This window comes from Notothenia rossii (genome assembly GCF_949606895.1).
Source record: "Notothenia rossii genome assembly, chromosome: 5".
In the NCBI taxonomy this organism is placed as follows: domain Eukaryota; kingdom Metazoa; phylum Chordata; class Actinopteri; order Perciformes; family Nototheniidae; genus Notothenia; species Notothenia rossii.
The window spans coordinates 75,891,228-75,918,434 of NC_136903.1; the positions used below are offsets into that span (position 1 = coordinate 75,891,228).

General features: G+C 40.4%; 3 protein-coding genes across 5 annotated transcripts; 2 read left to right on the top strand and 1 right to left on the bottom strand.

The window, feature by feature from the left end:
* The first annotated feature begins 1,746 nt into the window (after window positions 1-1,746).
* ddi2 (DNA-damage inducible protein 2) lies at window positions 1,747-11,921 on the top strand. 2 transcript variants are annotated; one of them, XM_079684330.1, is made up of 11 exons: window positions 1,751-1,923; window positions 2,052-2,248; window positions 3,535-3,664; window positions 4,344-4,616; window positions 4,723-4,849; window positions 5,065-5,192; window positions 5,522-5,650; window positions 6,150-6,253; window positions 6,386-6,578; window positions 8,582-8,630; window positions 9,345-9,444. In XM_079684330.1, exons 2-10 carry the CDS (start codon window positions 2,111-2,113, stop codon window positions 8,590-8,592), a joined length of 1,233 nt encoding a protein of 410 aa, XP_079540456.1. In that variant the 5' UTR covers window positions 1,751-1,923; window positions 2,052-2,110; the 3' UTR covers window positions 8,593-8,630; window positions 9,345-9,444. The 2 variants fall into 2 exon arrangements, with proteins under 2 accessions (XP_079540455.1, XP_079540456.1); XM_079684329.1 differs by lacking the exon at window positions 8,582-8,630 and having other exon boundaries at window positions 1,747-1,923; window positions 9,345-11,921.
* Window positions 11,922-12,522: 601 nt separating this feature from the next.
* LOC307041787 (rho guanine nucleotide exchange factor 19) lies at window positions 12,523-15,481 on the top strand. Of its 2 annotated transcripts, none has more exons than XM_079685326.1 (10): window positions 12,523-12,751; window positions 12,988-13,052; window positions 13,148-13,440; window positions 13,720-13,880; window positions 13,959-14,123; window positions 14,202-14,331; window positions 14,412-14,486; window positions 14,583-14,678; window positions 14,759-15,054; window positions 15,149-15,481. In XM_079685326.1, exons 1-10 carry the CDS (start codon window positions 12,669-12,671, stop codon window positions 15,192-15,194), a joined length of 1,410 nt encoding a protein of 469 aa, XP_079541452.1. In that variant the 5' UTR covers window positions 12,523-12,668; the 3' UTR covers window positions 15,195-15,481. The 2 variants fall into 2 exon arrangements, with proteins under 2 accessions (XP_079541452.1, XP_079541453.1); XM_079685327.1 differs by having other exon boundaries at window positions 12,525-12,751; window positions 14,583-14,675.
* cplane2 (ciliogenesis and planar polarity effector 2) lies at window positions 15,258-18,370 on the bottom strand. Its single transcript, XM_079685328.1, has 5 exons — window positions 18,028-18,370; window positions 17,214-17,366; window positions 16,981-17,105; window positions 16,722-16,861; window positions 15,258-16,610 (listed from the first exon to the last, which is right to left on the bottom strand). The coding sequence occupies exons 1-5, from the start codon at window positions 18,140-18,142 to the stop codon at window positions 16,397-16,399; spliced, it is 747 nt and encodes a 248-aa protein (XP_079541454.1). The 5' UTR covers window positions 18,143-18,370; the 3' UTR covers window positions 15,258-16,396.
* Window positions 18,371-27,207: the final 8,837 nt, after the last annotated feature.

The window sequence follows — 27,207 nt, forward strand, 5'->3', positions numbered from 1 at the left end:
ATCCTCAGCCCAGTATTTAATGTGCTCCTTGTAAAGTTTGGACAACACAAAGGTAGAAAAACAATAGAAGCTAAGGTGCTCAGAGGTGCTCAAAGACAACTTCCCATTGTGACTATTCAGCGCTACATGTTTCCGAATAAGCATATATCAATGAATCAAATACGTTTTCTTTTCTTTTATTTGTTCTTACAGAAATGACTCGAACTCCTTACAGAAACTGGCAGGAGATGCAGGAGACATGCGGCATCACCAGACACTGTGGACTACCAAGTAGGACCTTGTCTGGTGCAACAAAAACTAACTGGAGATTAAGATGTCAATCCAGCCCCGTCTGTATAACACAATCTTGAAAAGGGGTTCAGGTTATGTTGGCGGAACGTCTGTTTGTAGGGGCTTTAATAAAGAAAGTATTAGATGCTTTCTCATGGGTCTACTCTTTTGCTATGTCGAATTCATTTGATTTTTGCAGACACACAAAAACAGAAGGAGGTTATTATTTGGTGCCTGTGGCGGGAATTTATTTATCAAATGTGGATAGAGAATCAAACCATTCAGCTGTCTTTGTTGTTTTTTGAATTCTTGCAAGAAAGTTCAGTCAGTCATACAGAGAGCATAAAGTCTACAGAGTGAAAGACGAAGAATAGAGTTTGGGTTGCATATTTAAACACAGAGAGAGGAGAAAGGGAGGGGTATAGCTAGATGATAACAAAGGAGCATTCTGGAAGTTAGGCAGGTAGGGAGGCCATGTCAGGAAGTTCTCAGTTCAACTGAGTTGAAAGTCATACTGTTGGTGCACAAAGAGTGTAACTAACATCAAGTAATTTCCCCAAGCTTAGCTACGAAGTGTGAGAAGTAGTAAATATAGATAGAAACATTAGCAAATAAGAATCACACTGATATTATTAAAGTAAGTAAGTATAATATTTTTCTATTACAGTGCCCTGCCCCTTGATTTGAAAAGGTTTTACAGAGCTTAAAATTGACATTAAGACATGAGACTAAGAAAATTGTACATGAGCCAGTTTCACTGAACTGGTTCCACTTGTTAGCGAACATATTCAGGTGTACAGGAAGTGGTTTCATGTTTACCAGAAGATACGTTTTTGGTGGCTGTCAGATTTTTGTTAGGTCTTTTTACCAGTCGAAAAATATATTAACAGCATGGAAACGAACAAAATACGTAGGTTGTGTGATGTCTTTAAAGATACTGCACCTGAAAAGTAATATTTACATATTGAAATGTTTTCTTTTCCTTGTCACTGGCAGACTGTATTAAACAAAGACCGTCCTTACCCAGTACTATACTTAAGTAAAATGTTGAGGTAATTGTACTTTACTTTAGTATTTCCATTTAATGCCACTTTATACTTCTTCTCCTAATATTCAAAGGGGAAATAGTAATGTTCCTCCACTACACTTATTTAACAACTTAAATTAGTTACTCTATAAGTCACAAAGGGGTCAAATTATTTAAATATTTTACAAAACGTAAATCCGAACTTTCTTTGTCCACAACAATAAAGATCAATTTTCTGCACAATGATTACTTTTTAAATATTTTAAAGTATTTTTACAATAATACATTGGCACTTGTATTCAAGTAAAGCATCTGAATACTTCTTTCACCACTGTTGAATTGTCTTGAAGTGGGTTCATAGCATAGACTGTATATATAAAGGTTCCTAGGCGTTGGTTTGGTTCTGCTTTGTTCTTGGCTGTCTGTAATACCCAACAGATTCAGTAGGTGGTGGTAACATGCCTGCTATGTTCAGATTAGAAGAAGAAACTACTCACGACTGCAAATCTGTAATGCGACATGTCGAAAAGCAAGCCAGATGAAATGCGGCACTACTGAGCAACAATACTACTTGATGTTGTTTAGTTGTTGTTAAAAGAGAAACTGTCACACCAGGCGTTTACCCAGTAAGTGTAAAGCAGTCACTGTCTTTCGTTGTAATATAACTTCCCAATTTGACGCGTTTTTTACTGAAACACATGTTTAAACTGTTAGAAAAACTAATAATAATTGGGGGTTTTCTCTGTGAAACAAGGAACTTCACATTCTGTTGCAGCGGGTCTGTCTAGTGATCCTGCCTTTTAAAAAAAAACGATGCTGGTCACCGTTTTCTGTGCGCCGAGGGATAGCCCAGAAACCACCTTCGGCCTCGATGTTTCCCCAGAGCTGGAGCTGAGAGACTTTATAGCACTTTGTGAACTGGAATCAGGAATCCCAGCTGGGGAAATCCAGGTAAGAGCCAGGCTAGCTGTAGCCAGAGAGCTAACGTAGCTAAGAGCTAGCTAGCTAGCTGACTGGCTAGCATGAATCGGACGTTTGCTGTTTTGATGGACGGTGTGTTGCGAAACGTCATTTATCAACAACACACATAACACCGACACGTGCCATTGGTTATTTTTATGTTTTTCCAGCAGTTATTAACAAACAGAAGGCTTTAGCTGAGGGTGGAAGTAAAACTAAATAAGCTAGCTGCTGTCAACTGGTAGAAAGACTGAGGCTAACTGTTACACGAAGTTAACAAAACCATCTGCTTTCTTTTCTCTTATCGAGACACATTGTGCTCCAGTAATGTTAGAGTACCAAACACTTTATTGTATTCTTTTTTTCCAAGCCAAAGGCTGACATTTGTTTATAGTTGGCATGTGCAAAATCTAAAAAGAATAAGAGTTCATTATAACACAACACATCACACCAAGACGGGACACATTAAAACACATTCAAAGAAAGAACAAAAGATGGGGAGCTGCATTAAAAAGAGCACTGACTGAATCCTGTACCAAGGAGGGTGTCCTTGTTAATATATATATATATATATATATATATATATATATATATATATATATATATATATATATATATATATTGATACGATGTTCTAAAAATGTAGCTAGATACCTGAAATGATTAGGTATCAGTTGAATACTTGATTGGTCGTGTCAGTTCACAGAAATGTAATCTTCAACAGTTTTGATAATGAGACCATTCTCAACTGAAAACGTGAAATGTTCTCTGATTTCACTTTCTAAAGTGATGATTTGCTTCCTTTTTTTGAACATGTTGAAACATGTGCAGACTCTAAATTGTGGTAGATAACAGGCTTCAAAATTCACTTTCCTTTCTTAATTAAAACAGCTTGGTCTGTTATGAATGTCTTTTTAGGGGAATGCTGAAAACAGATGCAATGATAGCTATTCAAATAACGTTGTACATCTGGCTTGGAAAGTAGTTGTTGAAGTCAGACAGACCACTGAAATGTTTAGCCAGTGGAAATATATATTATATACAGTCAAGTGTACTTTCTAAAAAGAGTTTGCAAATGGACCTAATGACTGCATTTTCTTTTTTTTAACAATTGTACAATTTGAAATAATAAAATATATTTTCTGTGTTGGGTGTGCTTAGCTAATTCAGTTGTGTATTTTATAATATAATACAATATCATTACATTCAACCAAAACAATAACCTGTATCTTTTGTGCCATGATATCAATTTGAATTCTGTATTTTTCCGTAAACAGGTCACATATATAGAACAGACCCTAAAAGACCCAACTCGTGCCTTGGGGACATATGGTGTTAAGGATGGAGATGTGGTGGTTCTCAGGCAAGTTGACAGAAGGCCACCACCAAGTCAGCCAGCCTTTCCAGGTAAGACACGTTTAAAGAGGTGCAGGTATGACGTGTAGGTCTAACCCTGAAGATAGCATGAAGATAGCATCATAACAGCTCCTCAGACAATTTTAACATTTTTCAGTTAGATTTCAGAATATTATAGTAAATGAACTCAGAGGTTTTGTTAAGCAGGACTATCTACATATTTGAACACCATTTTGATCATTTATGAATAGTGAATGCTATTGCCAGAAGTACATTTATAACGTTTGGCTAAAAACAAACATCACGATTGTATGACTTCACGCCACCACCTCAAAGCTAAAGGTGGACTCCTGTTCAGCGTGCTGACATTTAATAGTCATGTAGTTGCTTCTTTGAAACCGCCTCTTTTATGATGCGATGAAGCTTTAGCCATTTACCAATTGGGTATTTACTTAGATAGTTGATGTCTAAACAAACATAAAAGTATCTTAGGCTTGTGTGAACTATGGACGTTATTTCAGGCAACTAACCAAAAACCCTTTCAAAAAAGCATTGACCAGGCCAAAAAACATTAAAGTTGGAAAAAAAGGGTTATATGTCTAGGGACACAAGAAGGAAACACCCGTAAACTAACTACAGCAAAGATGTATTCATCAACTATAATCATTAATGTCAGTTTGTGTCCATGTAAAGTGCTTACCTCTCACTCTGTATCTCTTGTGCTCCTAAGGTCTGCCCCATATTGACTTTCGTTCCATCACAATCCCCGGCACCTCATCTTCTTCTGGTCAGCGTGGTGCCATAAGGCCGCAGCAGCAACAGGCTTCACAGCCGCAGCCTCAACAGCAGCTGCAGCGCGCCTCACAATCTTCTACGTCCTCTCCTCAGGGGATGGATGACCCTGCCTTACTCCAGCAGATGCTATTATCCAATCCACACGAGCTTTCACTCCTTAAGGAGCGAAACCCGCCACTCGCCGATGCTCTGCTGAGCGGAGATATTGGTAAACAAAAGAGCAGATTATGACAAGTGCCACACTCTCTGTTTATGTTTTTCTTACATTATCAGATCTAAACCAGTTATGTATTTGTATATTCCCATCTCCTCAGAGCGCTTCACCAAAGTGCTGCTGGAGCAACAGCAGGATCGAGCCAAGAGAGAGCAAGAGAGGATCAGACTTCTGACTGCTGATCCTTTTGATATTGATGCCCAAGCAAAGATTGCGGAGGACATCAGGTATGGTGCAGAACATTTAGATTTATAACCCCTTGTCTCCAGCATCGTGCAGCTCAGTTTTACTGCAATATAATGTTATTATTCCTTTGTATTATTGGAATGTACTATTTAGAGATAGCATAAGGCAAAGCAGCTTACTCATTAACATGAGAAGCATGTTTTCAGTCTTTATAATAATGCAAACCTTGTACCTTTTGTGTTTTTGCATATTCCAGGCAGCACAATGTTGAAGAAAACATGACAATTGCAATGGAGGAGGCCCCAGAAAGCTTTGGGCAGGTGGTTATGCTCTACATTAACTGCAAAGCCAATGGACACCCTGTGAAAGCTTTTGTTGACTCAGGTAATAAGCATTACATCCTGATCATATCTGTTGTACTTTAACAGGTTCAACTTGCTATGTCATGTTTTGGTTTGTGGCCTGACAGATAAAAAAAGTATAAAGTTCTCTGATTTGAAAAAACATCAGTATCTGCATTTACTGTGCTCAAATAAAAGACTGATTGAGAATGTGTTTTTTCTGATCAAAGTAATAATTTGGTCTGATCATGCTGTCCGCTTGTGAACGGATCACCGAACGGTGGACTGGATTTACACTGCGTTGTACCGCCTCTTCCTTGCACAGGCCTTTTTTATTCCTTGATTTCGATTTTGCTATTGTTTTGTTTTTAGGAGCCCAGATGACCATCATGAGCCAAGCATGTGCTGAGCGCTGTAACATCATGAGGCTGGTGGACCGTCGCTGGGCCGGGATCGCAAAGGGCGTGGGCACCCAGAAGATCATTGGAAGAGTTCATTTGGGTGCGTTTTTTTAAGTGTATTTAAAGAGTCCAGAGTAGTTTCCATAAGAAAAGAAAAACGTAAGGCGTGTTATTTCAATTTGTGCGGTCATACAAACTCCTCCTGCTGTTTGAAAATGTGCCGTATGGTTATAAAGCCTGGCTTGGCAGAATTACCGGATATCTTTGAGTCAACTTCCTATCTACTCTCAGACATAGTTATAGCTTCAAATAAGTACTGATGAGGAGCTTCCTGTTAGGCAGTGTGTGGTTGTAAAATGGCTTTGTAACAGTTGAAACTAGGTTGACAAATTAACACTTAAACCAGCTAACCTGACCATTGTTCTAAACCTTTTCTTTTAACTGTATGCAGAGATATAAAACGGTGTCTGAGATGGTCTGACTTGGTAGTTAGAATAATGTTTCCAAACTGGATCTATTTCTTTGAACTGCATCCATGTTAAAGTCTCTGAATAAGATGTCGGTAGTTTATATTGTGTTCTGTTGTTGCACTCATGTAGCTCAGGTCCAGATAGAGGGCATCTTCCTCCCTTGTTCTTTCTCCATCTTGGAGGACCAGCCAATGGACATGCTGCTCGGCCTGGATATGCTGAAGAGACATCAGGTGCGAGCCCCTTTTTAATTTGTGCTTAGTCTGCAGTATGCTATAGGAATGAATCACACAATTCAGGGATTTCCATTTTCTTTTATATTATGAACTATATCCGTGAGCATCATTTTTTGTGTTTTCTTGTAGTGTTCGATCGACCTGAAGAGGAACTTGCTTCTGATAGGCACCACAAACACTGAGACTAGCTTCCTGTCTGAGGCGGAGCTGCCAGAGTGCGCTCGGCTGGCATACGGACCAGAGAGCCGTGAAGACAACCGTCCAGATGAGACAGGGGACAGAGAACTGGCGGAGGCTCTTCAGAGGTCCATACAGGAAAGCGGTAAGAATCAGCCGCCCATCTCTGCTCTTTGGCCTGTGTTTCATTGGGCTGGTTTCAGCTAACTTAGAACCATATCTGCATGCGCCATTTAAAGCTTTTTACTCTCAACCCCATCTATGCAGTCATCTGAATTTCCAGTCACATGATCACTTCATGTCATCACCTCAGCAAATTACATGTGCTATAGAATATGATGGCGTCAGGAAATTGAGAGATGTCTGTCAGCAAAATATAAGCATTTATGAGAAAAAACAATAAGAGTTCCTGACTAAGATCAAGCTTTTTAGGCTTAAAGGGAAACACTTGTGACTAGGGTTGTTAAGTAACCGTGGTCTATGTCAGTGACCATCAACTGGTGGCCCGCGGGCCACATCCGGCCCGCCAGACACTCTCATACGGCCCGCACAGTGGGGGTGACTGTGGCGTTGGCGGAGTGGTTAGTGCTTTCGCCCCCCACTCATGTCACCTCGAGTTACACGGGTACGAGCCCCACGCTCGTCAAAAAACGTCGTTGTGTCCTTGATCAAGACACTACATTCCCAAATGTGCTGTATAGGTGATATATGATATATATATAAAGATGATTTAATTTTTTTTTTTTTATTATTTAGAAAAATATGAGGAGAAGTTTGTTTAATCCGTGTATGGTTCGTTCTTTGGTTTTTCCGTTTCATAACCGAATAGCCGTTTTTCTGTTTGAAAACCAAAACGGAAAACCAAAAAACCGACCTTATTCTGTTATTAAACCAAAACGGGTTAACAAGAAAGTTACCGGTTCGCCAAGGAGGAAGTGGAGCACACAGGAGACAACCGTTTCATTGCAGACTGTTATGTTTATGTGGGGAAATGGCAGCGCATACATTATTTGAGATATGCGTGCCTGGCAAACAATTTTTTTTATTCCTGCAACTGTTTCCCACCAATCAGGACACGGTATTAATAAAAAAGTCCAATCAGGACTGCTTTCCGTTTTATTACCCCGGATACAGGCTTATTAAAAAAAAAAAAAAAAAAAATCAATAAAATGAACATATTAATCAATTACATATATATATATATATATATATATATATATTTATATATATAAAAATCTCTGGCCCCCGAAAGTGTTTCTTGGATTAATTTTGGCCCTTGGACAAATGTAGTTGGTGACCCCTGGGCTATGTGAACGGAACTTTAAGCCGCATTTATATTGCGATTAGAAACCATTTGTATATGGCCGTTACTGAGTTGTATATGACGATGAATTGGGCTAATACTCCACTAGTTTTGAGTTGCCCTGTACGGGTATGATGTTGTAGCTTTAACTGTTGACAGAAGCCTTGCAAAAAACACTTAAAGCCCCAATGGCTCCAATGTGTAATGGAGCCATCAGTGCTAAACCACAGTAAAGTGTGGGCTAATGCAGTATCGCAGCACTGAGCATCACATTGTGTTGTCTGAAGGAGTGAGAGATCAGCACTTAAAGCTTCCCGCAAAGACAAACTGAAAATGACATCCTGGGCCAAGATACACATAGATCGTTATCATTATGAAATACATGTTTTACATAGTAAATATTCTTATTCAAAACATAATCACAAAAGTGTTTCCCTTTAATGCCAGTCATGACCAGTAATGGCTGCACATTGCAAAATGGACTCACACAAAAGCAGCGTCAGTAGAGTTACATTGGATTCTCTTCCGTACAGCAGCCATGTTGTGGAATGAGGCATCCATCTAGAGATAAGAGGAATCGATCAGCAGTTGAAGCAATTTGATTCATATCGTGACTAATGGTTTCTGACCAAATGTGCTACTGATGTAACCGAGTTTTCTGAGGTTCAGTGACGGGTTATGTGATTACTCTGTGTGTTAGAACAAAGGCTCACGTTTTTTTTGGATGACACTTTTCACATCTGTGTGTGAAAAGGCTGATAGGTTGGTGCATGCTCTGTGTGTGACTGCTAACTTTCTCCATCCCTTTGCATGATGTGTGTGGTGTGCGCTCTAACCCTGAGCAGGACAGCACTGATGCATTTGGAGACAGCTGGAGAGGGCCCTACCAACCAGGTACTGTCACTTCACAAGTCCATTGCGAGGCTAAGCCCATTGCTATGTGTGTCTTTTATTTTGCCGTTATTTTGCTACTGGATTGGTTAATTGATGTTGCACATTTGTTTCAATGTCTGTATGTATTTATTCTGGATACATATAACTGTAAAAATTAAGTAGGAAAAAAAAAGAAAGTGTTAACCACTTAATATGCAGCGAGTGTTAGGCCTGTCATGATAATTACTTTTTCGACTTATCATTAATTAAAATGGTCTCGATTTAAAAAAAAAAAAAAAAAGTCATTTCGCCAACATTGAAACCAACATAAATAGGAATAAACAGCAGTCATTAAGCATTTTTTGAGAAAATAATTCTGATTGAGTCTATTTTATTTTGGTTTGGTTTAATGAATGAGTATATTTTAATATATTTTTCACATTCCAATCCTGAACGATATTATTAGAAATTAAATTGTATTGCTCTTTAAAATGATTTACTCCCATTAGTATGCTGTTATCAACATATCAGTGGCTCCTAAAGAATAATAGTTATATTAATCGCAATTATGGGATAATATGTAGTCCAGCAAAATGAGTTATCATGACACGTCTAGCGGGTATTTAAGAAATGTGAGCAAGGAAATGTTTGTTTTAGTTGTTTCCTTATTATCCAAAGTAATACCTCCAGACTCGTTCACTGTTTCATTCCAAGTTGTATCTTTTCTTACAATAGACACTGCAGATGGACAAACTACCTCACCGCAGCCCCCCCCACCATTAACATTACCCAGAACCTTAGACCAAAGGTCCTCATCCCCCTCCCCTTCACAAAGCCCTTCTTCTGGCCCGCCCCAAACCTTGGACCACTCTCAGTCTGCCCCGGTCGCCTTGGAGCAGGCCTCAGCACCAGGGCTGATCCAGGACCAGCCTGTCCCCCAGGATCATCCTCGGCCGGCGTCCTCAGCAGAGGATGCTGGTCCTTCATCTCATCAGGTCCCCCCTCCCCCTCTGCCTGTCCAAAGCAACCCCAGGGTGTCCCCAGTACCCTGTCCCTCAACAGACGTCCCCCGTTCACCTCCTGTGGACATGACTACAGCAGCCCAGGGTCCGGAGGGGGGGTCTGAATCAGATGAGGTGATGAGCAGCCCCGTGCTCTCCCATGCAGAGGAACTTTCCCCAACTCAACCCATGGAGCAGGAGGCGACGGGGGGTGACACCACTGATGCCCCAGAACCCCGTCCGAGTGCTCTTAACCAACCGGTGGACTCGGTGGAGATGGAGTCCCCCCCTGCCTCCCAGGGCGTGGCGTCCCCCGAGAGGGACCAGCCCGAAGGAGAGCACGGCTCCGGCAATATCCCCTCCCTGGCGGCCGCTCTGATGGAGCTCCACGAGCTGCTGGTGTCCAACAACCGCGCCCAGTCCCAGAACCGCAGCACCTCCTGCTCCCCCTCAAATCCATTCACCCAGGAAACACCCGAAGACCCCCCCCGGATCCCCTCTACTGCCATCCCAGCCGGTGCAGAATCAAGCGATGCCAAAGCCCACCATGCTGCTGCTGCTGTGTCTGATGAGGGACCCTCTAAGGGTCTCGCGCCTGTCCTCTCTGAACAGGAGGAGCGACTGAATGGGGACACATTGGAGACTGCGGTGGGTCAAAAACCCCCGCAGCGTCCGGAGAGGAGGGCAGATAAATGTGGGCGAGGTGAAGTGAATAACATCAGCAGTTTTCAGACTGAGCCAGAGGATGCTCCTGACCCCACAGGGGACCTGGAGGTCAGGGAGCCCCCGGAGGGCCAGCAGGGGAGGGGGGTCGCAGACGGACGGGCCTCTGGCACCAACACCCCAGACTCTCTCGGCCTCCAGACTGAGCACACTTTCCTCAGCCCCCTGTCCATGGCAGTGGGCTCACCTGAGGAAGTCTCAAGCACCTCAACCCTCTCCTCTCCTCTTGCCCCCCAGCTGACATCTCCGGCCCCTCCTGTCCCTTCTCCACATCCTTTAAGAGAACAATTTCCATCTGAACACATCCAGAGGATCCAGGCAGCAGGGTTTTCTGCCCGGGAGGCCGCAGAGGCGCTGGAACAAGCCCAGGGGGTCGTGGAGCTCGCTCTGCTGGCGCTACTAGCCCGCAGCATCACTGTGCCCACCTAGACTCACACCCAGTCCTACGAGTCCCCCCCTCCCCTCAGCGTCTCTCTGATTTATACCTTGATACTGACCCAGATGTCTCTTCTTATCAGGGAGCACGTTTAAACAGGGAAATGCTGTCTCTCTCTGTGTGTCCTACAGAATATCCCAGACAAACAGGACAACTGGTCAAACTTTTCCGGATCCTGCTGATATGTGAGGTGTGTTTGCATGCAGATGTTTTGGGTGGCCACCCATTTCATTGGTTTTTAGACAGTTGGTATGGTAGATTGATTTTCTTCTTTTTCTGTTGTCCAATGTTGACACATTATGAAATGCCCAATGTATGATTGATTCTTTAAACGTTATTATGATTTCCCCTTTGATACCTCATAAAACTGTTGTTTAAGTTGTGAAGCATCATTAAAATGAAATAAAATCTCAAAATAGATTAGCGTTACTCCTCTGTCTGCTGAGCTTTAGACCATTCAGCACAAACACGAATATTTGAAACAATGTTGTGATGAATTGTTTTTATGTTTCTACCCGGGAGGCCGCAGAGGCGCTGGAACAAGCCCAGGGGGGTCGTGGAGCTCGCTCTGCTGGCGCTACTAGCCCGCAGCATCACTGTGCCCACCTAGACTCTTTGGCTCACAAATTAGAACCTGAAGGTGGAAAATGGTCATTGTGGGAATTGCTGCAGTTAAGAAGGTTTGATCAGTGTTGATCAAGTTTACAATTTCTCTAGATAAGTGAAAGTCCCCTTTATCCACGGTTATTATCACAGAAATATCAATTGGGCTATAGTTTGTTGACGTATCATAGATGGCATTTCCCAAGTCAGTATGTGTATTTCAGAAGGTATCTTTTACGGTATTTGTTATTTCTACAGTTAAAAAGCATTTCCATGTGTAGATTACAAACCTGTTCGTTGTAGCTCCTGTTTAGAAATTCCTTTTTATTTTGTGTCAAATCTTCAGTTTGTGTTCATGCCCTTTTTAAAAACACACATTTTCATTTTGTAATCTGTTAAGATATTTTCATGTCGGTGCATCATATATCAAGGATGGATTTGAATGCCTTTATTTGGGTCATATACAAACAATGTTCAGGCAGATTGAATTATCTACTTTTATCTTGTATGAAATTTTAAATTGCAAATAAAATGGAAATAGTATTTGTACACTGTGTGGATTTAATTTTTACTTCTGCATTTTTATAATCAAGTCATACAAAACCGCTAATCAAATCAAGGTACTCAACTATGTCAACTTTAATACAACGGGAGACAAATGGGGAACGCAGTTTGTGCACCAAAACTGTGGAAAGACTATCTTGATGTTTTTTTTAGCTCTCAAACAATTATCTGTTTTTCCCCCCAGCTCTGAGAAGCCTTAATTTCCTTTGTACAATGCATTATGGGAAAATGGTGGTTCTAAGGAATGCATAGGCCTACTGATTTCTTTAAATATACTTTTTTTAAATGTGTTTGTAAAAATGACTTAGCTAAATGAATAACCCAACTTACGAAATATGATATATATCAGTTAATACTTTTTTTCTGAATTGATCAATGAAAAAAGTTAAGAATCTCAATTTCCCAGAGCGCTGATGTTGAAAAATTGCTAGATTTGTTCAGAAAACTGTCTGAAACTGAAAGAAACGACAAACATACAACCACTTGTTCCGATTTGAACTAGTTTGTATTGAACTGGGACACAGCTAGAGAGATCACCAGAGGCTTGAAAAGAAACACACACCTGGTTCCAGTTATTGTGATTGCTGCTCAGTTCAGACTGCATCAGCCTGCGCTCACTCAATCTGAGTGTCTCTGGGTCAAATAAAGGATCCCTCAGTAGACAAACACATCCACATTTGCACCTTGGTCAGAGTTTTAAAACAAAGAGTCTGTGTGAGAGACTAATGCGCTATGGATCAATGTGACTGCACAAATGAAGACATTGGAGACCATGATGGGAGCAGTGAATCCCTGGAAGAGCTTCAGGATTCAAGGTAAGGACCGCATGGTGCACTTCACTTCGAAAACTAAGTGAACTTTATTTGTAGGATTGTGACGATGTAATATCTTTTTTCTTTTAGATCCCTCCCATAGATGTATCTTTAACTTGGGATTTGAAACCTATAGCCCAACCTTTTTCTCAGCAAACTAGTTAGAGGAGGACTATCCAGAGTTGTCTGTTATTAACATTGTAAACGTTTTAACTAACTGAACTGCTTATTAAACGCAGGGCAGCAGACACAGCCGAGGAGGAAGAGCTGAGTGTGTCCTTCCTGTTAAAGTACTTCAATTTATGTAAGTGTATCTTTCTCTGTGCTATTGAGTGGTTTAATAGTGTAACCTACAGCCATGTCATGTGAATTTCCTTCATTTCCTTGTTTGCTCTGAAGACCCTCTGTACCAGGACTACCAGGAATACTGTGTGCAGGCGGAGAGCGATGATTTGAACACACCCAACACAGGTTATTTGAGCGCACTGACAATCCCCCAGGAGCTACAGACTCCTATTATTGCCTATCTCAGCAGCGCGGATAAAAGCTTTCAACAACTATCCATTGCTGCGAATACACGCTTGGCTAAGGCTCCCCCAGTCAGGTGTTCGACCCTTTGGCAAGATCTGGAGCAGGTGAAGGCGTCTGGCCTGCTCAGAAGGTTGCCAGACGGAGAGATCCACCTTCAGGAGGTGAGTGGAAAATGTTTTGCATCCAATCCTCTTTAGAAGCAGCTCACAGATTATTGTTAAAGGCTCCGTTGGACACTTTAGTTTATTGGAAATGTTCCCAAAACGGGATTAAATATACTATTTCCAGGGAATTATTTAAACTGTGAAACTATGCAAATGTGTTATTGAGGTTTATTAGTTTTGCTGACAGTAAGAAACCAAAATATCCTCCTACTTTTGCACAGAAATTGTCACAGAAATGTATAAATAATGAATTATTCTCTTTTTCTCCCTCTGAAGTCGATCTTTGAGTTGATTGGCTCTGAAGTGTCTTACCTTAACAGCCTTACTATTGCTGTCAAACACTTCTATTCTTCGAAGGAACTGAAACAGTCCCTGACTCCAATGGAGCATCACAATTTGTTTTCCAACATTTGTCAAATAATGGCAGCCAGTAAAAAGTGAGAACTCCACATATCACTACATCTTTTATTTTTAAGTGTTTACGTCTGCTAAATTTGAGTTTTTGTCCCTTGTAGGTTCCTTATGGATCTGGAAGGTCAACTGGAGGGTCAACTGGAGGAGAGTGTGTTGATTTCTCAGGTGGAAGACATTGTGCTGCAGCACTGCCCTGAGTTTCACAGGGTCTATGTGCCGTATGTGACCAACATGAGCTACCAGGAGACGATGTTCAACCAGCTGCTGTAAGTCTCTGTACATTACATTACTGCTGGAGCTCCACAACACCAATAACTATACATTCAATCTGTTCCATTTCCAAGGCAGCAGAACAGAGATTTTCTGCATTTAATCAAGAACATTGAGAGTCACAAAGAGTGTCAAAGGCAGGACCTGAAGTCATTCCTTGCCCTTCCTTTCCAAAGAATCACACGTATTAAACTCCTCCTTCAGGTTAGCGTCTCATGATATTTGAATTGTTTGCATGCATATACATACTTCTAAGGTTTGTGTTTGGTTGTCTTTCATTTCAGAGCATCCTGAAACAGACCAAACCAGACGCTGACTCTATATCCAATCTCGAAAAAGCAATAGCAGCCATCCACGAGGTAAGAGTTTTACAGGATCTATGAGCAATCGAAGGCATGTGATTAGCAAATAGACTCAACTAATTTGAAATGTTATGCATCTTCTCTGACCCACAGGTTGTAACGGAGTGTGATAAAGGGGTCCGAAAAATGGAACACATTGAGGAGCTGGTTCATCTGGATAGGCTGCTGGATTTTGGCAAAATGAAGGTGGCGAGTTTCTTAACACAGGTTACTAAAAACAGGATCACATTGTTTATAAAATCTGACTGAATGTCTCTTCCTCGTTGCAGTCTGTCCCTCTGGTTGTAAGCGGGCGTGTTCTGCTGCACCAGGGTCCCATGAGACAGAGTGGCTTCTCAAGTGTATACCTCCACCTCTTTAATGACCTTTTGGTCATCTCATCAAAGAAGTATTATTTCCAACACGCGGGGTTCACAGTTATGGATCATGCTGAATTCCCCAAACATGTGAAAGTGGAGCATGTTCAGACCGAGCTCCTGGGTCCGCCCCCAGACTCCTTCCTGTTGCATCTCTCTAAAAGTCACACCGGACAACCCACCACAATGAAACTTGCTGCAGAAACAAGGTACAAGTGGACATTTTGTATATGTCTTTAATACTAATAAATATCCTGTAGTTGATGATTAATTTATTATTGGCTTTTTATGATTGTATTGCAGGTCGGATACAGAGGTGTGGATGAAGTTGCTGCAGTGTGAACAGTAGAGGATTCATGATTCTGCAAACTCATTTTAAACTTCTAATTGTGGTTGTTTTTTAAATTGCACATTTCTAATATAAACATTTGATGATAACAATTATTGTATGACTTTTTAGATTTCTTCCACTTAACTGCACCTTTTTAGAATCTTAATAAGGGCAACATATGGCAAAAGGATTTAAACACGCACTTGTTGTTCACAATTTGACACAAGGCAAGTAAAGGGACACTTTTTGTATTACTTCTTGAGAATGTATTTATTCACTTGTATTAAAATGCTGGAAACTTTTAATCAATTTGTCTTTCACTTTATTATAAACAAGTGTAGCCCTATTCTGACAAAAACACTTCAAATGAATAAAGAAGGTAAGAATAGAGTCTGAGGAAAAAATGGCCACTGATCTTCTCACTGTGAAATATTGATCAAACATTTAACCCAATACCAAGCAGACATTATTTTGACTCAGTGTAGGTGTTTTAAGTACATGTATAAAGGAAATCTGTAATATCATCGGTAAAAAAGCAAAGAAATACGAGCTATAATTTTAAAATTGAGAACTGTATGTGCTCAAACAGACATCCAGTGTCATGAAGAACACAAAATAATAGACACGTCTGCAGGTTAATATAACCATAGTCTCAGACAATCTATTATTTCTCAGTTTAAAAATTCTCCTTATGTTCCTCCGACCTGAAACGTGAGCGATGGAAGGTGGGAGGAGTAGAGGCAACAGGCATAAAGCATAATGAGACGTGATTCAAGTTGTCATATTAAAGAATTGAAACGCTGTATCAGTACATTGTCATGCATGTGCATCCTTGCTCATGGCTCCTCCACTGAGCGTATTCTCCTTGAGAAGCATTTTAGGAATGTAATCATCCTTTAACATGGCGTGCATCGTTCACAGGCAGGAGGACAGACGAGACAACGAGGCACATAATGGAACAATTAGATAAGCTTATCTGGTCTCACGATATTGATACAACACCCTGCTGACGAAAGGGCGAGTACAAATCAAATGTATTGCAGTGATAATAGAATTATATGAAATAATTAAATCGGCCCCAAATAAGTTTCCTTCATCTCATCCCGGGGGATCTAAAGCTCTCCCAGATCAGCTCTCAATAGACAGGCACACTGCAGGGACCTCACCTCGAGTGCAGGTCACCTAAACTGCCTACTAAAACAGGATTAACTAAGTCAGGATTAAAGTACAGTCCTGGTCTCCTGCTGTGAATGGCGTCTGGCTGATACACAGTCCTGATGCCACAGGTGCTCCGCCAGGCAGTTGAGGAGAGAGGCCACGTCCCCAAGTCCGTCACTGACCTCCCCCCCCACACGCAGCACTGGTACGCTCCACGTCTCCTCGAAGTTCCTCACGTCTCTCTCAGCCACGTCACAGTGCATGAAAAGGTCAAATCTGAAGAAGACATTAAGGCCAATCTCTGAATAGATATAGCAGTTATAGAGTAAGTATTCAGATTAACTTTCATAACATTCATATTTTTCTTTAAAGAATGTTAGAGGATACTTGGTGCCAACCACCAATTTCACAACACGACCCACAGGAGCCCCAGTCCATTTAGCGATTTGGTTTGACAGATCATCAAAGGAGGTCCTGTCAGTGAAGGAGAACAGGAAGAGGATGGCGTCCACCTGCTCCTTACAGGCCTGGAGACAGGAAAGTGTGATTTAACATAATGTCTGACAGAAGACATCAGGAATGCATGTTTAGTCTATTACAGAATAATGTGAGCGTAGTGTGCAAACACACTATATCACCAACACACCGGCAGCAGATGGTCGAATCTACGCAAGGCATTCTCCCCACAGTCCCACAGCTGCAGACGGAAGAAAAGCACTCTGCCATTTTCTCTAAGTTTTACCGGCCAGTACACCACCGTTGTCTCAATACCTTGAACAAAACATAAGTAAAATAAAATGTGTGGTCTCACCTGATCAACCCTTTACATGTGTAAATTATTCTTAAAAAAACAACTGACTCGCATTGATCTGGGTCTACCTGTGGTTTCATAGTGCATGTTAGGAATATTCAAGCCTGCAAGAAATGCAGCCAGAGCAGTCTTCCCCACTCCACTCTTGCCGGACAGGAAGATTTTATAGTGAACGGTGTCCACGGCTACATGTGGGGGCATCACCGGAGACTCCAACAGGCCTGTCAAATCATTTATAAAAGAAACATCTAAATACTTACATTTGTAAGATACTGATATTCCTACTTTCAATTGTATTTATTATACTTACATACATGGATCAATAATTGTGTTATGTTGCAGGTTTATGTCCATTTTGTTTACTTTCACTGTTGAATTGGTGTGTCACTTTTTATAATATTCCACAGGACAGCATGTACGTTTTTTCATCTGGTTTTGAGTGATAAAGTTCATATGCCAAATAAAATAGTACACTTAAGCACTTTTTAGTGTGTCTTGTAACATCCTTTAAGTGTTTTATTCTTTTTTCCTTCTGCTTGCCCGGTAATTCAAACCTTACTGTGTACTTTGTTGTTGCATTGTATTATTAACACTTCATGGACACCTTATTTTGGTAGCCAAAGTGTAGATTTAAAAAAGAGAAGGCAACTGTATCTGCCAGCCACTTTGTTAGATTGTACAGCTCATTTGTTTAGTATGAAATGAAAATTATTGTTTCTGGTTATGTCTGTAAAATGTCAGACAGCATGTGTTTTCTTAGTCACAAAAATGTACTGTAGAAATAATTCCTTGTGTTGTATAATCAAACGCTGGTTACACAAATGACATGCTGCTTTAAAAAAAAAACATTTCAACTAAAATGCTAAAGTTTATTTGTCCTACCAAAGTTTTTGCGCCTCTTCTTGTGCAGTATTTTGCTGAAATATTCTTTGCTGTCTTTACACCGATGCCAGTCTGCCACAATGATTGATCCGGAGGAAGGAGAAACTTGTGCCATGTTGTTGTTGTTGCTGCTAGAGTTAGCATCACATTGCTATGTTCAGTTTATCATCCAAAAAGGACGAACTGTAGCGAAAGACAACTCGTGAAACCGGAGACGCAATCAAATAAATGCAAACAGTCTTTCCTCACACCGAAGCGCTTTAAAACTTGCAAGTAGAGCCGACAAACAACATGTTTTAATCTTAAAGTGCAGCCAATCGATTAGAACTTCCGTAAACTAAAACATCCCTTGACAACCGCTTGACGTCACTTCCGTTCCCCATGTAGTTTAGGATGTCTCCTTCAGGTGCTTCGATAAATCGTGTCTTTGGGCTTTATCTGCCACTAACATGTGTTTTGGGACAAGATAAAGAGTAGTGCCTTAAACAAAGCAGGCACTGCTTTTGAGTATGCTAAGGTTAACCTCATAAATTAACCTTATATTTGTAAGGAGCACTTTGAGAGTCATTGAAAAAGCGCTATAATAAATATAAGGATTATTATTATTATTATAAAGTTTTAGCAGACCTTAGGATAATTAATAAATGTTACGCTGCATGAAACACTAAATACATTTTTTTTTATCAACACAGTTTTTATATTTTTTGAACAATAGGATAACTTTTTGATTATTTGTCATTTAGTGTTCGGGTTTTAGAAAAACCATGACAAAAACAAAACAAAAAAATTAGACAGTTGTGTTTTAATTATACATTTGAAAAAGTTGTTGGCAACATTTTTCATTCATATTTAGATTTTTTTTCCCTGAAAGATGTTGATGTAAAAAAGGTGATCAAGACCCTTTTCATAAGTCTTTATTTCATTTCTTTTTTGCCTTTTTTTTGTCATATCAACTATATAGGCTGACTTTGTATTACTTTTGGTTACTAATTTAAACATAGGGTAAGATAGATAGTTAAGATACAATAATACATACTTTATTAATCCCAAATTGGGAACATTTCTAAATTTCCCAATTTGGGATTAATAAAGTTGTTTTAGCAGACATACAGTTAACAAAAGTTGTGCGTATTTATTTCAACCGCGATTGACATGTTTGACCTACATAGTTATCATTGAAAATCACTCTTTTTTATAATAGAGTGCATTGACCAGTATTAGGGATCTTTAATATGTTCAGTAGTACTTCTCGTCCACCACCAGAGTTCACTAAACCCCAGCGTTGAGACGTTAAACACAGGGAGGAGATGAAAACAGTCTGTGAGCTCTGACAGTCAGGGCCCCGCTGCTCCAATCTCCATGCTCATGGTCACAGATATGGGGTCCACACTCGATGGCAGTTTGCAACGATGACAGGAAGTGTGTGGGACTGCACCATCTTCGCAGCTGCAGAGAGAATGAGGACAGAAATTAATGAGTTGTACTCAAACCATTGTTTAATTTTACACATTTCTTTAATCATATCTCTTAAGTATGAGAGGCTTACCATGCTTCTAAATTGAAATGTATTAACATTCTTTTCCTATTTCAAATGTACATGGTCAAACAAAAAGGATTTCAAATGTGGAGATGTTCTGTAGCCCATTTCCAGTAATCTATTGCATTAAAGCAATTATTTTAACTTTATTATTTTTGAATTAATCTTGATCAGCATGTATTAAGGCTTAAAAGAACAATCTACAGTGCAATACAAAATACTTGAACGACCACCTTACAGGTATTTTATAGCTAGGCCGACTGTGTGGCTCACCTTCTCCGCTTCCACCTTTATCCGGTTGTTCGAAGTTGTGATGACAACATCTTCTGGAGAAAATCCACTCACATCGAGGGTGAACTGAAAAATGTCTCCCATGACCTGGATCTTCCCTGTTGGATATGAGTGCCCTAAAACAAAACACAATAATTACTAACAACAACAATCTAACAATTACTCATCTTATTAAAAACTAGGTGAATCAAACAAAAAAGTAGTACAAATATGATCAGTCTTTGTTTATCAGACCTTATGTTGTTTCTATAGGTCTGCTGAGAGCCTCCATCCTTCTCTTTCTCAGCGCAAGTTCTTTTCAGGAAGACTGGGTATATACCATACCCATTCAGGTCATTCCAGAATTGGAGGACATTTCATGTCCCACATATACAAAATCAAGTAGTCCATGCCCAAAAAGCTAAAGCATGCACTTGTTGTGTTAAATAATTGTCTTGAGACAAGATGCATATAAAGTTGTAGAAAAAGTGGTTTCAAAATATTATTTAAAATATCAAATAGCTCTTGAACATCCCTTATAATGGCATTTTTCTCTTGTCCCAGCTTCTTGGTGACCAACTTGCATGTCAAATATAACATTTAAAATAGGGTTTTTATTTACTTTTGTTGGTATTATTCTATTGATATATGTCTCATGTAATGGTAAAATCAATTTGTTAAATCATAAACACATTTTAAATAACAGTAATTTTACACTGAAAGTGTGTCCCACAACATGCGCCCAACCCTGTTACCGAAATCTTTTTAGCTTGGCAAGTGAAAAAACTGTTTGTCACACATCAGCAAGCCATGTGCTACCAATACCATGGGTAGACCAAAAGTAAGTCCTCTCTTTTATTTTTAATATATTTCCAATCTTGTCACTCTTGAAGGAGTGTAGCAACACTCATACAAACGCAGGGCCACCGTAAGGGGGTGAAAAGTTAGGACGATTCTAAGGGCCCGTGACTGACAGGGGCCCCAAACATTTTTAGAACATTCAGAAAAAAATGTTTAAGTAACGTTTCATCAATCATCAATAATTAACATTAATATAAAGTCATATTGATAATGTACTCACTAAACTTACGATTAATTTAACTTGTTTTCTTCCAAAAGTTAATTATCCAAAGCCTCTGAACACCCCCCTCTATTTACATGTAATGGTTTGGTCCTGCCTCCAAACGCTGTGCGGCACCGCACTTTCTAGCAGCAGAGTGAGAGCATGTGAGTAGGGATGCTAGTACTTAAGTGTGTACAATGTCTCAACGACTAACAAAGTAAGGCTTTCAAAAAAAAAAAATGAGAGAAAGACAAGAGACAGGGACTATAGGGTGACAGTATGTCACCCAGTTTTTCAAGAGAAAAGGTGGGTGTGGTCTATGAGTGGTGGAAATGAGTCTGTTAGATAAGCGTCCATTGTCAATAATAATTGTTTGGAGGTTTTTCATTTCACTCCTCTTTTAGCTGACTTTTAATAAATGCAGGTACATTTTTAGCAGCTATTCATACTAAATCAGTTGTCCCTCCCCCTGGTGCCAGGACCAACAGATCCATATTTAGGCTCAGCCGCCCTGTCCCCCCATAAGGCTTTGCAGTCTTTTGCTTTATTCTGAAAAAGTGTTGCTTTATCTTTATGATACAAAACTAATCCCATAGAAAGCCAGTTGGCTAGAAAGCTGGACTTCAAGGACTTGATCGGTGACTTTGCCTGTAAGAAGGCTAGGCGCTGGGCTCTTGGTGAGTAAGGCTGAGCCAGGGCTCGTAATAACTGTTAAAGGGCAAGGCTATGGGAACGATATTGGATCACTACACAGAAGATGCATGATGAGAAAATGACTGAGAACAGGTAATAGGCTCTGATTTAGCACCACCATCAGGCATTTCCGTTTTGTTGTCCGTTTACACTTTAATACCTGCTTATTTTGTAGTTGGTATGTATATTTAATTAAAAAATCTGCTGCTTATGTTATTTTTTTTTTTATAGCATTTTATAAATGATAATATTGGTGTTAATGTTCACTTTATTTTAATTTAAGAGGTCATGTATATTTAATGTTGTATTTATTTAGATTTATGAATGTCCATCCATCCATCCATCTTCTCCCACTTATCCGTGGTCGGGTCGCGGAGGTAGCAGTTCCAGCAGAGAGCCCCAAACTTTCTTTTCCCTGGCCACATCAACCAGCTCTGAATGGTGGATCCCAAGGCGTTCCCAGGCCAGCGAGGAGATATAATCCCTCCACCTGGTCCTAGGTCTACCCCTCGGTCTCTTCCAAGCTTGACGTGCCTGGATCACCTCCCTAGGGAGGCGCCCAGGTGGCATCCTTATTAGGTGCCCGAACCACCTCAACTGGCTCCTTTCAACCCGAAGAAGGAGCGGTTCAACTCTGAGTCCCTCCTGGATGACTGAACTTCTCACCTTATCCCTAAGGGAGACACCAGCCACCCTGCGGAGAAAACCCATCTCGGCCGCTTGTACCCGCGATCTCGTTCTTTCGGTCATGACCCATCCTTCATGACCATAGGTGAGGGTAGGAACGAAAATGGCCCGGTAGACAGAGAGCTTTGCCTTCTGGCTCAGCTCCCTTTTCGTCACAACAGTGCGTTAAAGCGACTGCAGTACCGCTCCCGCTGCTCCGATTCTCCGACCCATCTCACGCTCCATTGTTCCCTCACTCAAGAACAAGACCACGAGATACTTGAACTCCTTCACTTGGGGTAAGGACTCATTCCCTACTCGGAGTGGACAGTGCATCGATTTCCTGCTGAGAACCATGGCCTCAGATTTGGAGGTGCTGATCCTCATCCCAGCCGCTTCACACTCGGTTGCGAACCGATCCAGTGAGTGCTGAAGGTCGCAGACCATTGAAGCCATCAGAACCACATCATCTGCAAAAAGCAGTGGTGCAATCCTTAGTCCACCGAACTGCAGACCCCTCCCCCACGACTACGCCTCGAAATCCGATCCATGTATATTACAAACAGGATTGGTGACAAAGCGCAGCCTTGGCGGAGGCCAACGAGGCCGACCCTCACCGGAAATGGGTCCGACTTACTGCCGACGACCCGGACACAGCTCTCGCTTTGGGAGTACAGAGATTGGATGGCCCTGAGTAGAGACCCCCTCACCCCATACTCCTGCAGCACCTCCCACAGTAACTCCCTGTGGAACCCGGTCATACACCTTCTCCAAGTCTACAAAACACATGTAGACTGGATAAGCGTACTCCCAGGCCCCCTCCAGGATCCTTGCGAGAGTAAAAAGCTGATCCGTCGTTCCACGACCAGGACGGAATCCGCATTGTTCCTCCTCAATCTGAGGTTCGACAATCGGCCTGACCCACCTTTCGATTAAAAAGGCATATACACCATAAAAGATGACTATTGAGATCTGTTGTCAGGCATGTTTGTGTTATATGAATGTAGAATGTAGCAGAATGTTGCAGTAGAATTTGCAGTCTGCATAGTGTTATATTTTCACCGCTCAGTGTCAGTAAATATTGTGCAGTTAGTATTGGACTACAAGATAGATGCAAGCCTGTACAGGTAGAGTTATTTAAAGGAGACCTATCATGCTATATTTAAATGATATAGTGTATGACCATACCTATATAAGGTATATTTATACATTTTATTTTTCAAAATACCAAACAGATCATTTTTTGGCCATGCCTCGTTTCGCTCATTTTTGCTCTATTCCAAGCCTGTCTTTGAAAATTCTGAGCAGCAGCTGACCACGCCCCCCTGCAAAAGAGGGGGGCATGAGCCGGCGAGAGTCACGTTAACATGTTTGCTGTGATTACGAGTGTAGAATAAACATGTCATCTCAGAGCAATGCATGTGTTCAAGCATATTATCAATTTGATCCAGAAACTGACCCTGAAGCAGCGGAGGTTTTGGTGGAGGTGCAAACATCTCGGTTGCAGCAGGACGTTTCTGAATGGTTAGTTGACAAGCTGTTGTCCCTATTTATTTTACTCTGTTTGTTACGATGCTTGCTACTTATTCCGTTCCCCCCCCCCCCCCCCAGAGAGCGCACCCAGAGGACAGGCTGCGTCACCTCACTTTGTAACCCAGGAAAGGAGCAGGAATCCTGGGTACGTGAGTGTTAAAAGTGCATTAAATTGTTTTAGTCCGACAGCCGCTGATGTGCACGGAAGTCTGTCCGTTTCGTTAACATTTGAATAGGCAAATGGACGGAAATCCGTCCTACAGTATATGCGAATGAGAGGTTTGGCAACAATGCACGTGGCCGTGGCTCATTCCCCTGATAGGTGGAGAGTTGACCAATAAGCGGAGCACCTCTTTGTGACGTAGAAAACTGTTGAAATCTGGATCCGTTTTTATCAGATCCGTTGCAGACCCTTTTTTAGAGATTTGGCTAAGGAGGAAAATAAAGAGGGTTGTGTTTTCTGACACTTGGTGAGTTCCCTGGAACACCGGGGACACATATTCATGTATAAAAGACGTACAAAGGTGCATTTTGCATGATAGGTCCCCTTTATTTAAAGCATAAATGAGTCGGTTGGGTTCTGGAGGTGTGTTTACAGCAATTGTGGTTGGTTGGCGTGGCCTGTGCCTGGTGGTGGGGCCCAATGTGATATATTTTCACGGGGCCCAAATTCCCTGGCGGCACCCCTGTACAAACGCAACCCTGTTACTCACATTATGAGACTAAAAAAAATTAATTTCAAATGTGTCTTTCTTTAGTTAAATATCTAAGTGTGTCCATTCATTGACAATAGCATTACATTGTGCAGCTAGCATTCATTCCTGAGGTAAATGCTACAATTAGCTTTGATTTGCAACCCTGTTACTAGAGTAACAGGGTTAATTCTTCATTGAAAAATATATATATATATTATAAAACAACATTTCTGTGGTCCTGACTATTCATTTGTCTCATTTATGTCATGATCTACAATCAAAAGTAATGTAGCCATTCAACCCTGTTACTTTATGCAACCCTGTTACTCTAATTTCAACCCTGTTACTGTATCATTTTTCTATTACAATAATCAAAAACAACCAGTTTTATCCAAAAACGACATCAGTATTTAATGTAAATCTGACTTTCTTTACTTAATAGTAAAGAATTTATTGAAGAATATTTTTTTTAATACTTTGTTCTGCTTAATGAGTATTTGTAACTGGGTTGCACAAAGTATGGCACACAACAAATAAAACATCTAATCAAAAGTGTACATTTGATGCCTTAGCTGGGCAAATCCCTTTTTTTGATGGTTTACTGTCAGTTTTTCCTAAATACATAACAAGAAATAATGAAAATAAAAGGTTTATTTTTCAAAAGTGTTAGTGTCTAAATTGTCCTCCAATTCTGGAATGACTGGGTGTTCTTTTTAACCTATTACTTTTCACCTCAATCTCCAGCAGCCAATCACCATGCTGCAGACAAACTTTAAAATGGTTCTCTTCTCTCCTGCAGTCAGCTGTGTTTTCAGGTTTTCACTGCCTCCTCCCCATCCACCTCCTTTCACCAAAAACTTTACATTTATCAGGCATGTGTCAATAAATGTTCTTTAAACAGAAGAAATGAAGTCTCCTGATTGAAATAAGAAGCTCTCTATCTGCCGAATGTATAAAGAGAGGCCATTCTAGTGTGTCTATATATGTGTGTGTGTGTGTGTGTGTGTGTGTGTGTGTGTGTGTGTGTGTGTGTGTGTGTGTGTGTGTGTGTGTGTGTGTGTGTGTGTGTGTGTGTGTGTGTGTGTGTGTGTGTGTGTGTGTGTGTGTGTGTGAATCAGCTGGAACATGACACAGATTGTAGATTTTCAATGTGTCACATCATTTGTTGAACTGTTGTCAGAGGACCACATTTTCTAGCCGCACCCCGGACTTGGAGCATATGAGTCTTTGTGTTCATGTGGGAAAGGGCGTGGAGCTGTTATTACACTGTGACAGAATAAACTTTAATTATCAGGTGTGATATTTAATGAACTCTCATTCACAGCTTATTATAAAAGTGTCAAAATTGCGCCATCAAATAGCTTTTAAAATGGGATCTTAAACAATTAGTCGACTCATATCTTGGTAGATCAACAATTATTTTTGATAAGTTATTAATCATTGAATTCATTATTCATCCAGAAATTGCAGAACATGTTGTTTTCAGCCTCTCAAATATGTGGATTTATTGCGTTTTTTATGTACCTTTTCTGAGTTGTTTTACGTAACAGTTGGACGGTGTCAGTGTGCTACCATGGAAACAGAGTGTTGTCAGTAACTGTTCCCACCTGTTTAGTGTTTAGCTGGAAATCAAAAGACACACATATTGTATAGTCAACGATAGACGTTGTTTAGTATTCATTTTCTCTCAACACTGTTAAATTGCATATCTTTGACTTTTGTACTGAAAACAACCTAAAGATTGAAAGACATCACCTTGGACTTGGAGATGGACATTTTCATATTTTTTCTCACATTTTGTAGAGTAAATGTTCAAAAGAGAAAATAGTCAGAACATGTATCAACATTCAGCCCTAAATCAAATGTTTAATCTTATTGTGCTTCTAAGATTTGTCACACTGTTCAAATGAATTTCCAGTGAAACCTAGCAGAGGGGGAGGTTAACATGTCGGAGTGAGTCACGGTGAAAGGATTGAGCACAGTTGTGTGTAGATGTAACATTCTGCTTCAACTTGGCAAAGTCATTGAGGTTGATCAACTCCGTCTGGATGACATGTTCCACCAAAACAAGCACTTCTCGAGCAATTCTTGTTAACAAAACAAAACTGTAAATATAGTTCAAAGTTGAGGTCAGATCTGTTCTGATTTTCACCAGTCAGGGCAAAGAGAACATATACTTTCTGACCAGGGGATGGTGGCAGAAGAAAAGTGCCACCAGAGGTTAACAACCTATATCAGGAGAGTTTATCATGTTTTGAACACTTACATTTTAAGTATAGAATACATAAAGCAGAAGAAAGGGAGAGGAGGAAGGTCTTTTTAATTGTGCATTTCCACGATAAAGATTCAAGTTGAAAACAAAGTAAAATGTACAGTTTATATAAATCAATAGTAGTTTGATTAATTCTCAAAGGTTTTTAATTTCTTCTATACTTTTATTTAAACTTTATTCTCACATTTTTAAAGTAAGTCTTGATTTACTTTATTCTTAATGTTTTAAGAGCCATTTGTGACAGCATTGCAGAGTTTCTTTTGTGAAGAGGTTGTAAGCAGAAAATGTTAATCAAGTAATCAAGTCACTTTTGAGGTTTTAGGATCTTAAATCTAGCAAAAATATGAAAGGTTAGCTAGAGATATTTGATAAATAGTTTCTTGAATGAACATTTGAGTTTGACATGTGTAAAATGTATATTTTTATTATTTATTTTTGCAATGGTCTCACA